Source organism: Arachis duranensis, chromosome 5, assembly GCF_000817695.3.
Source record: "Arachis duranensis cultivar V14167 chromosome 5, aradu.V14167.gnm2.J7QH, whole genome shotgun sequence".
Taxonomy (NCBI): domain Eukaryota; kingdom Viridiplantae; phylum Streptophyta; class Magnoliopsida; order Fabales; family Fabaceae; genus Arachis; species Arachis duranensis.
The window spans coordinates 10,333,076-10,345,394 of NC_029776.3; the positions used below are offsets into that span (position 1 = coordinate 10,333,076).

Below are 12,319 nucleotides of genomic sequence, written 5' to 3' on the forward strand. Positions count from 1 at the left end.
AAGATAGGATGGCTGTTGATAGAGCAACTTTCGAGGCTCGTGACAGGGCATATGCTGAAGCTTGTGAGAGAGCAGAAAGGGCTGCATTTGAGAGAGCAACTGCAGAAGCTCGACAAAGGGCATTGGCTGAGGCCAGGGAAAGACTTGAGAAGGCATGTGCTGAGGCCAGGGATTGGACATACGCTGATAAGGTAGCTACCGAGGCTAGATTGAAAGCAGAACGGGCTGCTGTTGAACGAGCAACTGCAGAAGCTCAGGAGCGTGCCAAGGAGAAATTAAAAGTTGAGAGGGCTGCATTTGAGTCCAGAGAACGGTTACAAAGATCTGTATCAGACCAATATGCTGCTTCTTCGAGAAATTGTGGAACACAAGGCTGTTCACCCTCTGTAAGTATCCCCAGAATTCTGCTAGAGATAAGTTGCTTAATTTCCATCTAAAGTTCTGATGACTCAAATGGCAGGATACTCAGTTTCAAAACTTCAGCTCATCTGCAGGTTCCAGGCACCCATATTCTCTTTATGGTGGTATGTAAAATGCAAAACTCCTCCCATTCTTTAGTATAAATTCTCATTGAACATTCTACCACATGAAGCTCGATAAACTCTTAACGAGAAATTGTTCTTTGTTTAAAGCTTCCTCCTTTTCCGAGAGATCTGAAGTAGAAGGTGAATCAGCCCGGAGATGTAGATCTAGACTGGAGAGACACCGTCGAACAGCTGAGCGTGCAGTAAGATATTCAATCTTTTAACAATTCACATATAAAATGTTCACATTCAATGGTGTGCTCATGAGTTTTATGGAAATTCTAGGCAAAAGCTTTGGCAGAAAAGAACATGCGTGACCATCTGGCTCAGAAGGAGCAAGCTGAAAGACATGTAAGTATGTCGCACTTTATTTCCAGGGCCTCAATTATTGTTTCTATCATTGTGTTTCATTGATTACTCAAGTCTGATGCTGTTTTCAGAGACTAGCTGAGACTCTGGATGCTGAAGTAAAGAGGTGGTCAAGTGGAAAAGAAGGGAACTTGCGTGCATTACTTTCTACCTTGCAATATGTAGGTTAAAAATTCCAAATGCGCATGCAAATATTTGTAGGTTCTGGCTTTGAGTCATTTGGTTTGCTTGGTCATGATGCTCTTAAGTGCTTTTTATTTAGGACCTTTTGAGTTTCAATGGGCAGCATCCCATGAGATATCCTAGTTCTGAATAATCTAGACTTTGATTGTTTTAAGCTGTAGACACTTGACACTACTGTCTTGTCCCCTTTCCTAACTTGTATTCTTTATCAGATCCTTGGACCTGACTCTGGGTGGCAGCCAATCCCATTGACGGAGGTCATTACTTCCGCAGCTGTAAAAAAAGCTTATAGGAAGGCTACCCTTTGTGTTCATCCTGACAAATTACAGCAACGTGGAGCAAGTGTTCAACACAAATACATATGTGAAAAGGTCTTTGATCTTTTGAAGGTATGTCCATGCCATCTATACCTGTTTTTTATTATTATTATTATTATTATTATTATTATTATTTGAAGCATATACATAATTCATGATAGTTTGGCTTTATCATGCATGTATACTTCCCCTCCCCTTCCCCCTCCCCTTCCCTCGGTGGGCAGTATTCCTTCAGGGAATGCATAGTTCCTCTTTTTTAAACCTAAATAATAATTTTTTGTGAATACCTATCCTCTTTAAGAATGCTCCCCGAGGATTGAGTTAAAATTTTAGAGAGGGAAAAAAAGGGTTTGAAGAGTAAAATTTTTACCCTCTAAACCCTTTCTCTCCCTCCCTCCTCTCTAAAATCGTAACTCAAACACACACCCGTAGTTTTCAGTATTTATATGTATGAAGGAAATTCTAGCCCGTGTGCTATTGCATGGAAATTTAAGAAATTCACAAGTAAATAGATATAGATCATGAGCCTATACTGGCTTTTCTATGACCAAATTACGGAATCCCTTTAATGTTCTAACCATTATTATGAATGGAAACACCATGAAAACCAGTTGGCAGCATGCCGCTGAAGCCACATTTTAGCAAACAATTCATGATCCATTTGAAGAACATGCCATAGTGTTCTCAAGGTTGCATGCTCTGAAGGGAGGGGCCGAGTGGTGTCAGTTTGTTTGGGTTTATGTGATGTGTATGAGTGAATCATAAGTGAGGGACTTTTAAGAGATGTAATAATTGGACCTCTTCGGTTTAATTACATTAGGAAGGAGCGAGTATTGCTTAGCGTTTGAATTTTTTAAAATTATTGACTGTTTTGGCGAGGACAGGTGGTGTGCAAAGGCAACAACAGATTTTTTTCATTTGTTGAGGGGGAAATATATTCATGAAGGTGACCCCGCAATAAACTAAACTATGGTCCACAATGTGAGGGAGCAGGTCCCCGTTACTAGACTACTAGGCCAATGGACAACATTGTTGAATGTTAAGTGATATAAAAACCCTGGTGGCCACGCTTGAATCTTTAGTTGGAAGCCACTTAACTATTTTACGTGGCAGACATTAGAAGGTGGTCTGTGTTGAACTGAAAAGAATGACGATGGTAAAAGGATCATTCGAGTAATGTGAGATTAGTTGTATGGGGATCACTTTTTGTGGCTGCAATCTAGGTTTCCAGCTTGCTCTCTGTTTGATTATTAAAATATGGCGCATGTAATGCACACGAAGCTTTAGTGTTGCGTCATTGCTTCAACGTGATTTGCTTGTCAAATTCAGAAAAATGGATAATCAAGTCGTCCTTTGAATTGTCTGCGCTCCATATAATAAGTCAGCAATTGAATGCGCTGTTTAATATTTTGATCTTTTTCACACAACTATTCTGGTGTCTCTACCAATAATTCATTTAATAAACAAATAACAAATAACCATATGTGAAATTTTTGGATGTTAGCAATTTTCAGTATTTTTTGTTATTATTTGACTAGTACAAACAATAAATTTTTTTTAAACAAATAAATTTTACTAATTTATGCATACAAACTCTGAAAAATATAAATATAAATTGTATTGATTCATGTGTGTAAACTATAAACTCTGGTAAATATAAATGTAAATTATATGTTTCTTGTGTACAAAATTTTGTAAATATGCATGCAAATTATTATTGGTTAGGTGCTGGCTAAAAATGATAATACTTGTTAGTCATGTAGTATTCCTGTAAAATAATATATGCTGAAATATAAGTAAAAGCTTCGCTTATTCAAATGCTTAATCCAACAAAGTCGTTCATGGATAGGGATGAAACCTCAAATTGAAGTCAATTATGGGCATCTAGAGTCTAAGCACGAAGCAGGATCATTGTGATGCCTTCTTATGGATGAATTTATATTTTACTTGTTTCACTCTTCAAAGATCATGATTTTTATGATAGACGAAAATTGCTAAACTAAACAGTACATTTAAAAATAAGCTAGTTTTAGTTGTTTGGAATTCACACAATGCTGAGCTTCTGTAATGCCATGCTTGTCAACTCCCTCGGGCTAATTTCTTAAGCATCCAGCAACTTATTTGAATGCTTCAATGTTTTTATTGTGTAAGCAATAAAAGTTTGCGAATCCAATGTGATAGTTAACACAAATATTGACGAATGATGTGGATAGAGTCATAGAGGCACTTTGACTGAGCAAATCAAGATTGGTGTAGCAAAGAAAATTTAAATGATCACATTCACAATTTAATATTTTGAATTTCGTTTATCCTGAATTGTTGACAGTAAGTTTCATTTAATTAAGGATGGAATTGTTGAGACGGCACAAAAAGTCAACAGATATTGCATCACTCATAATTGTATTCAAAGTTTCAAACCAGAATTTTGATAATATCAGAGCAACCATTAAATCAATAATCAAAACATGACAACCTCTTCGAAGAATATATAGTCCCATTTATTATTATTGTTAGTGCTACATTCTCATCAAAATTCCCACCCACCCCTTTTTTTACTTTCACATCTATACATATCTAATTAGTCAATCAAATTCTTGGCTTTCACAGAGGAGGAATTCAGCAGCCATGTTTAGATCCTTTAGCACTCGGAGAGGCCCTTCAAAGTATGAGAAATTAGAGAAAGATGGTGCTGCCAATGGAATTTCCAATGAGGAGTTGAAGAGGAGCACAAGTTTGCCTTCTAGCAGGGGATTCAACCCCTCCATGACTGGTTCAACAACCATTGGTGACATCAATCTTCAGAGAAACCCCACTAAGAAGGCCAGCAGTAATCAGAAGAGTACTCACCCTCATCCACTCTTCGGCTTCTTCGATCTTCGCCGGAAGAAGAAAACGACAGCTAGGCCTGAATTCATCAGGTATCTCGAATATATGAAGGAAGGAGGTGTGTGGGATTCCAATTCCAATAAGCCTGTTATCTACTACAAATGATCCATGAACTTGCCAGGCTTTTGAATTCAAATGTATGTTAAATTGTTAATGTTTCTTCCTTGCTAGCTCTGTATAAATCATGAAAAATCACATTAAGAAGATGTAAATTAAAGCAAATCATAAGGGATTATTGTTGTTGTTGGTCCTCAAGTTAGTTAATATGAATCAGTTGCAGACACGCATGCTCATAATTGCTTTTGATCATGTAAGTTTACATATGTTCTATGTGATAGAATTAACAACAATTTTAATCAAGTTGGTCACTGAAGTCATCTTTATGAAGCTACTTATTTTATAATCCTAAAACTGTTAACCAAAGGTATATAGATAGGTTATGTATTTAACACAGTAGATAATCCATGTTATACCTTTCAAATCAATACTTAAGAATGAATAATTTCAAGCTTAAGGGGGGTAACTTGAGGTGATGGAGTTGTTAATATGATGATACTAGATGAGAAAAACATATTTAATTATCAGCATCATGCTTGAGTAAAATATGGCTGTTCAATCTGGGTGATGCAAAAATCTGTGTAGACAGGGTAACCGCCATCGCTGACCATGCTATCGAGAGACATATCGTTATCATTTGCGTAGTTGCTATGTTATTCTTGAATTATACAATTCTGAATTCTCACGATAAATCTTCATGCGAATTTGTTAATATAACTAATAAATGAGTATTACTGTATTAGCAACCCCGAGACTTGTATGAGTATTAGTTTGGTAGCTGATTTTTTTATATATCTAGTGGTTGTTAAATATTATGATTCGTATTTTTTCTTTGTGACTATTATGATTCGTATTTGATAACTAAAAAGAAGTCACTTAGATAAAGATATTTAATTTTTTTTTAAAAATATTTTTTAACAATTAAAATTTAACATGTGTAATCAATTAAATTGTATTATTTTTGTCATAATTAGATTAGACAAATCGATTTGGCCAAAAAATCAATGAATCAAATTTTAAATTAGTCTAAATTAATATTTTTTATAAAATATGACTATAATATTCCTATTATAGAAAATGATTAAAATACTCATTATATATATTAATTTTGAGAACCCTAAATCTTAATTCTATGAATGACAGTGAGAGAAGAGAAGGGTTATAATTTAGAGTTAGCCAAATCAATTTACATGATTTAATTTTAACAAAAATAACACAGTTTAATTAATTATATTTATTAAATTTTAATTATTAAAAAAATCTTAAAAAAATATTTTAAATATCTTTATCTCCTTAACTAGAAATACTATGTACGCGGACGAATGTCATTGGCTTAGAACCGGCCGGCGGTGGATACCGGAAATTAACTGCTAACGACCATAAAAAATGTTTATCTACTCCCTTAGCTTCTTATTTTTCACTGTTTCATATAAATCCGGAATTTCGTCCCTTTGGGCCTTTTGGAGCTTTTCCAGATGCGGAGACAGAGGTAAACAAAATGTAAGTGGTACATATTATTCCATCCACCACCACCACCACCGTGAGAGAGGGACAAACGGTTGATTTTGATGCACTTTTCTCCAATATCAATATGGTATTCATTAGTTGGATCTTGCTTTACTATTCTTCAAACTTCAAAGTCAACACTTGTGTGATGATAATACATGATGCAACAGTTAGTGCCAGGTTATGCTAATGACATGTAATAATCCTAAGAATAGATAGTCAACATTAGTTAGTTAACAAACAGCTAAGAAATACGTTAGATTTACATCATCCTTTAGAAAACGACGTCGTTTTCCTTTTAGAGTTGGGAAAAAGTAAAACAAAACCCTAGCCTAGCCTCAACGTCTACTTCCTCTCGTCACTCTCTCCCTGAACTACTGAGGCTTCGAGCTCTCCCATCTCTCTGACTGTGGCTTTCGGCCTCTCGCACTCAAGCTCTCTGGTCTCCGGTCTCTCTCACTGTCTCGGTCTCGCACCCAGTCGCGCGCCTTCCCGCGATCCTCGTCGCCGGAGGCAGAAGTAGCAGGTTCCGGGACTGGTCGTCGTCGCTCCCTGTCTCTTCAGGTCTCGCACTCAGATTCGCGCCTTTCCTGCGCTCGTCGTCGCCGGCAGCAGGTCCCGTGGGCTGTCTTGGTTGTCATCTTCTTGCTTCGAGCCTTGCCCTTCGCGCAACCACAAGCTGGGACCCATTTGGTGAGTTCCAACAAATTTTCCTTTTCTTTTTATTTCAATTTTGTTGCGGTAATTCATGACTGTAATTTGATTTTGTTGTTAAAAATTGAATTTGTTGATGAAAATTGAGTGTGTTGCTGAAGTTTATTACTAAATCTTGAATTTGTTACTGTTTTGTTGAAATAATCACTTAGTTTAAATTTGTTTGTCAGCTGAAAATCTTAATCATCTCTAAATTGAAAATTTGTTATTGATTGTACTTTGAATTTATTATTGTCTTCTTGATTAATCACTTAGTTAAAATATTTTTATTGTTGAAAATCTATCACACTTAAATTTGTTACTGATTATCCTCGTGTAACTTTGAATTTGATTTTGTTGTTAAAAATTATTATAGTTAAATTTGTTATAAAAAATTATCAATGAAAAGAACTTACTGGTGTAAGAATAGATTTGAATGTAGTTTTTAATTAGTTTATTAATCACTAGTTTATTGATTTTTTTATTTAAAATAAAAAAATATTTATATTAATAATTAATTTATTATTTATTTATAAATTATTAATTATGTCTAAAATTAATATTTAATATAAATAAGGGTAAGGTTATATATTCATGGCCATCTAAAGATTTTGCTTCTAAATTACCTCTCATGTGCAAAGAGGGTTAGAGGAGGCCATGTTTTGTGCCAGTAGCACAGCTGGTATGGTCCGTACATTTGGCATTTTCCACCCATAACGAACTCCCCCTCCCACTCACTGTCACGCACCACACACCTCCTATTCCCATCTCTCCACTTTAAAATATTTATATTTATATATTGCCAAAAGAAATTCATGTAGTAATAATTAATAAGTCATTAAACCTAAAAGTCGATAGTATAAACTCTTATGTACGTAAAAATTTTAAAATTTCATATTAGTATTTCACTTATTAAAGTATTTAGTATTTAGTATTTACAAAGCAAATATTCTAACTGTGCAAAAAATATCATAAAAGAAAGAAATATAAATTCATGAGCTATAATTAGTTGAGAAATTTCCCGGTTTTATGTTCAAATGCAACAAACAAATCGTATGCATTGACCTTATCTGACGTTCAAAATTCGAAATGCCACGCGAAAACGACTTGTCTCCGCGGCTTAAAAAGGGATCGCATTCGTCTCTTCTTTTGTCCTCCTCCAAAAAGCCCCGGACCCTTGAGATATTTATATTCAAATTTAAAAGCTTAGTGCTAATAAATATCGAATAAACTTTTGAATGTATAAAAATATAAAAATAAATAAATAAATATGAAATTAGAGTTATTATGCTAAAATTTAATACAAATAATAAAATAAAAATGGGTAGATAGTATTAGTGTATAATTACTTGGATGTTATAAAAGCATTCTCCAATATAATAGGAGGATGTGGTACATTACGGAAGTTGAACTCAAGGAAATGTCAATAATAGCCCTTACGCAACCCCTTCGATGTTGAGCGCTTGGACCCACCGAAGATGAAACCCTAATTTGTTTTTAGAATAAAAAACAGAAAAAAGAGAAGGCTAAGAATAGAGGGAAAAGAAGAGAGTGGGAGAGAAAGAGAGAATGAGGTGCCCGTGGCTCCGAAAGAGTTGCGGAGGAAAAGGAATCCCAAAATTTCATTCATCTCAGAAAGAGAGAGAAAATACCGAAACGAGGGAGAGGCGGTCATTGCTATCCTAATTTTCTTTTAATAATTAAAAAAATAAAAGAAGAGGCACACGCACAACACGAAGAAATAGTCGATTTCGTTCTGTCTTGGAGAAGAGGTTATACGTTGTCGTCTTAACTTAAATACGCTTTTCCCTCTTTCCCCTTCGCATTTTCCTCTTTCTTCTTCTTCCAACTCCTCTCCCCAGGTAATCCCTCTCCCCTCTTTTCCCTACCGCCTTATTGATTTGAATTTTGAACCGTGTTTTCTGGTGCAATTCCTTTGAATACTCGCGATACTCTTTCTGTTTTATTATCCTTGTTTACTAGTGTTATCTCTTAGATAAAAAGGAATATTTTGTTTTTGGTTTGTTTCCTTTTTTCTTTTTTGGATTTAGCTGTGCTAGTTTTCCTTCATGCTCCCTCTGTGGAATAATTATTATGTTTTGTTGAATGCCACATAAAATTGCTTATGGAATCTCTCTCCTGATTTGAAAATAAAAAATATAAAAAGACCCGCAAGGAAGCATAATTTTCCCATGCTTGGAGACTACGCATCGAGTAAGCTTATTTGAGGATTTCGCCGTTTGCTGTTTTCGTAACTTGAATCCCAATATCTGTACATATTGTGGTGTTTGGGGGAGTGAAACGATCCCCTTTTTTTTTAAAAAAAGGAAATAAGCAAAAATTTCATTAATTTAGGTTATATTCAATCATCTGTGTAATTTTAGCTGTTGTAGTAGGGATATTATAGAAAGATAACTATTTGAAATTGATACTTAATTGAAATCTTAAATAATATTTGCGTTTATGTTGTTTCTATGACATTTTTGCAGCCATGCCGACCTTTAGTGCCATAGCATTGGATAGGTTGTTAGAGCCTGGAGGTTCCAGACCTGTTGACAGATCTGCTTCGAATTCGATGCCTCTGCCAAACTCACAGAAGGGGAGGAATGCTAGTGCGCCCCCGAAGAAAAAAAAGGCTACTCGTCCGCCATTAAAACCAGCTCTTTATGCCACTCCTGAGGTGACGCCACTTCCGGATGCACCCTCTTCCTTTCCTCCATCACCATACATCATTAACCATAAGCGACGTGGGCCGCGCCTCCTCAAGAGCACTTCAGAGGCCAGCATACTGGCTGAGCGGAATGTTCTCCAGGATTGTGAAAAGCCTTTTGGTAAGAGCTCAGATATGGTGATTGTAAGTTCAGCTGGTGACCTCCAAGTTCCTTATAAAAATCCTGAAGCTGTTAAAGAGGAGCTCGGTGACAGTGTTTATCACTTTGAATTCGATAGCAGCAATAATGGTGACTTTGGGGCTGGACACAGGGAAAGTGAGAGTAGTAGCATTACAAATGATTTACAGGTACCGACAGTGAATTCACAAAGAGGTTTAGAGATTGAAGATTTCTTCGATCCAAATGAATCAATGAGTTTTGCAAGTATTACAGATGTTGAAGATAATGCTGGGGCAGAACTGTCTATGAAGTACAGCAGTCCTGGGGAGTTTTTTGATGCTTGGGAAGGTAATTTGGGTTTAGTTTTCTGTCAGTTTCTGTTGCAATGAAACATACACAAGCAATAAGAGCCTTGTTTGTTTTTCGCACCTGTCCCCTAATTTTCAACTTATGCCACTTACTACAGTGGGCGGAATATCCTAATTATATCACGGAATTATCCATACTATGGTATATTTCATACACCTTGAAAATAGTTGACAAATAGTGGTTTAGTATTGCTTGTAGTGAAGGTCTTAGAAATTCTTCATTCATGTTGGAGATGCGCTTACTTGTCTCTTTTCTTTCTGCAGAACTATCTTCTGAAGGCGGAGCTCAAAATTCTACAATTGATTTTGAAGCTGAATTACGTGAAATGAGGTTGAGTCTATTGATGGAGATAGAGAAGCGGAAGCAAACTGAAGAGTCCCTTAACAGCATGAAAAGCCAATATGAGAGAATTAGGCAAGGCTTATATAGTGCAGGAATTGTTTTGCCTGCAAATCTTACTGCTGTTGCTGGGGCTGACCAGCTGAATTCTGATCCCATGGAAGATCTATGTCAACAAGTTCATGTTGCAAGATTCATATCAAACTCCATTGGGAGAGGAATGGCCAGGGCTGAAGTTGAAGCACAGATGGAAGCTCAACTAGATTTAAAGAACTTCGAGATTGCTCGGCTGTTGGAACGCCTCCGATGTTATGAGACCATGAATAGGGAGATGGTTCAGAGGAACCAGGAAGCGATAGGTGAGATTTATGTCATATATTTGGTCTTTGATAGTTTTGATGAAGTGAACATACACATTTTTTTCTTCCTGTATGAATATCTGTTGCTGGTACTAGTTTGGCTAGTCATTTTACATTTCATCAAAGAACAATTATCATGCTTTACTTTGAGTTTGACAATTATGCATGTTCAAGAAAGATTTCAATGGACATAGCACCTGTATTGAGTGAGAATTGTCTATTGGTTGTTGAGCGGGATTGTTTGTTGAATGTTAGTTTTATTAACAGTCTGAGAATCTTGCATCCATGGTGTGCTTCAACTGTTGATGTGTTTATTTTGCAGACAACAAATAGTGATTAGCGGTTTAGGATCAGTTTTAGGATAACTCCCCCCCTTTTCCTGTTTACCACAAAACAAAAGTGGATTTATTAGAATACGAAGGGGAATAAAGCTGCATTATTTGGGAATGTGATCAATTTAATGCTGAGATAAATGAAACGTTGAGATCATAGCTTTAGGTCTGTATTGAGAGATATCACAATTGGTTTAGTTCTTGTTCTTTTTGGGTGGATTTCTACTTGTTAATACTATATACAACCCTTGATGTGAATCAATATTTTAAGGCTTGCACTGAAAGCCCTTTATACTATTGTAGTTAGGTTATATCTCAAACTTGTATATATTTTCCTCAGGCCTTCTGTATAGGTATTGTGATTCCTTCTGAATATTAGATGCAAGGAATAATAGACTTGTTTCAGTAATGTTTGCTTAATCACTAAGCTGGGTAAAGTTAATATTTAGAGTTGTGATGTGATGTGATGCCTTTTTGGCCTTTGTTACATTAAGGATTAAGAGTTTAAAATCTTAGCTGCTATAGTTAAGAAAACTATCATTGATTGCTGCTATAGTTAAGAAAACTATCATTGATTGAAACACTTTAACTTCTAATGAATCAAATTTCTAAAGATTGTAATGGATGTGAAATGGGCTGTTGCCCTAGTGGCAGCTCCACTGATAAAAGGATATCTGGTTTCCACAACATATGAAAATACTGTCCTGTTTACATGCATTCATGGAAATAACTACTGTTTTGCATGGCTACTTTATTTCCTTCTAATTTGCATGGTCTGTTTGTTTAGATTGCATTATAATCGTGTTGTGTTATTTGTGTCTTGTCCAGAGTTGGCACGGCGTGATAGGCAACGGAGGAGGAGAAGGATGAAGAGATGGGTATGGAGCTCTATTACTAGTGCGATTGTGCTTGGTTCTGCAGCAATAGCATGGTCTTATCTCCCATCAAGTAAAGGGTCATCCTCCTCTGCAGACCTTGATGTGGTTGCTGAACATGAGGATGCAGCCGCCAAGTAAATACACATCATCATCATCACTAACTACACTTGTGTGTCATGTTAGAAGAGGAAAAATAAAAAGTTACATGCCACTGTGTGGCAACTTATATTTTGATCAATTCAAATTTTCCGGCAAGCACAGAGTGATGTGCATGGTACAAAATAATACAAAGAATTAGTTCTTTCCGATGCAGAGTTCATGGTAGGAAATTTAGTGCAGTGTTTCCGTAGCTCAGTCATGCGTTCATGGAAATTCTGTGGACGTGCAAATACTTGGTTATCTTACACATCTGTCACAAATCGGTTATAAGATTCTTTATGATAGCTCCTCCCACTGGGGTTGTTTTCTACTTTAACGTTTAAGTTGATATAATAAGAATCTTCAGCGTCACAAATACATCACTTTTTGTGTTCTCATGTCCGCGTGCAGGATGAGAATCTTGATTAAGAAGTTGCCACGTAAATCGATGTGGAAGATAGTAAATAAAACGCAAGTAGCATGGATGCATGATGTTTTCATATGCCTGTAACAGGGTTCTATTTTCTGGTATAATTTG

General features: G+C 36.1%; 3 protein-coding genes across 4 annotated transcripts in view; all 3 read left to right on the forward strand.

The window, feature by feature from the left end:
• Positions 1-2,359, forward strand: part of LOC107487927 (auxilin-related protein 2) — a 5,926-nt gene extending 3,567 nt beyond the window's left edge. Inside the window, 8 exon segments of the mRNA XM_052261618.1 lie at positions 1-14; positions 109-386; positions 461-524; positions 633-727; positions 810-875; positions 965-1,054; positions 1,289-1,488; positions 2,278-2,359. The exon segment at positions 1-14 is cut by the window's left edge and continues 2,601 nt beyond it. Of these exon segments, the coding sequence (XP_052117578.1) occupies positions 1-14; positions 109-386; positions 461-524; positions 633-727; positions 810-875; positions 965-1,054; positions 1,289-1,488; positions 2,278-2,359 (889 nt within the window).
• A 1,503-nt stretch (positions 2,360-3,862) lies between these two features.
• LOC107487963 (uncharacterized) lies at positions 3,863-4,593 on the forward strand. Its single transcript, XM_016108658.3, has one exon. It carries the CDS (start codon positions 4,019-4,021, stop codon positions 4,382-4,384), a length of 366 nt encoding a protein of 121 aa, XP_015964144.1. The 5' UTR covers positions 3,863-4,018; the 3' UTR covers positions 4,385-4,593.
• A 1,589-nt stretch (positions 4,594-6,182) lies between these two features.
• LOC107487961 (uncharacterized) lies at positions 6,183-12,098 on the forward strand. Of its 2 annotated transcripts, none has more exons than XM_016108657.3 (4): positions 6,183-6,535; positions 9,025-9,714; positions 9,999-10,433; positions 11,594-12,098. In XM_016108657.3, exons 2-4 carry the CDS (start codon positions 9,027-9,029, stop codon positions 11,779-11,781), a joined length of 1,311 nt encoding a protein of 436 aa, XP_015964143.1. In that variant the 5' UTR covers positions 6,183-6,535; positions 9,025-9,026; the 3' UTR covers positions 11,782-12,098. The 2 variants fall into 2 exon arrangements, with proteins under 2 accessions (XP_015964143.1, XP_015964142.1); XM_016108656.3 differs by lacking the exon at positions 6,183-6,535 and adding an exon at positions 8,064-8,397.
• Positions 12,099-12,319: the final 221 nt, after the last annotated feature.

Coding starts and splice junctions, on each gene's coding strand:
- LOC107487963 (XM_016108658.3), top strand. CDS start 4,019: ATGTTTAGATCCTTTAGCACTCGGAGAGGCCCTTCAAAGTATGAGAAA.
- LOC107487961 (XM_016108657.3), top strand. CDS start 9,027: ATGCCGACCTTTAGTGCCATAGCATTGGATAGGTTGTTAGAGCCTGGA. Junction 9,715..9,998: donor GTTTTTTGATGCTTGGGAAG/GTAATTTGGGTT, acceptor TTCTTTCTGCAG/AACTATCTTCTGAAGGCGGA. Junction 10,434..11,593: donor GAGGAACCAGGAAGCGATAG/GTGAGATTTATG, acceptor TGTCTTGTCCAG/AGTTGGCACGGCGTGATAGG.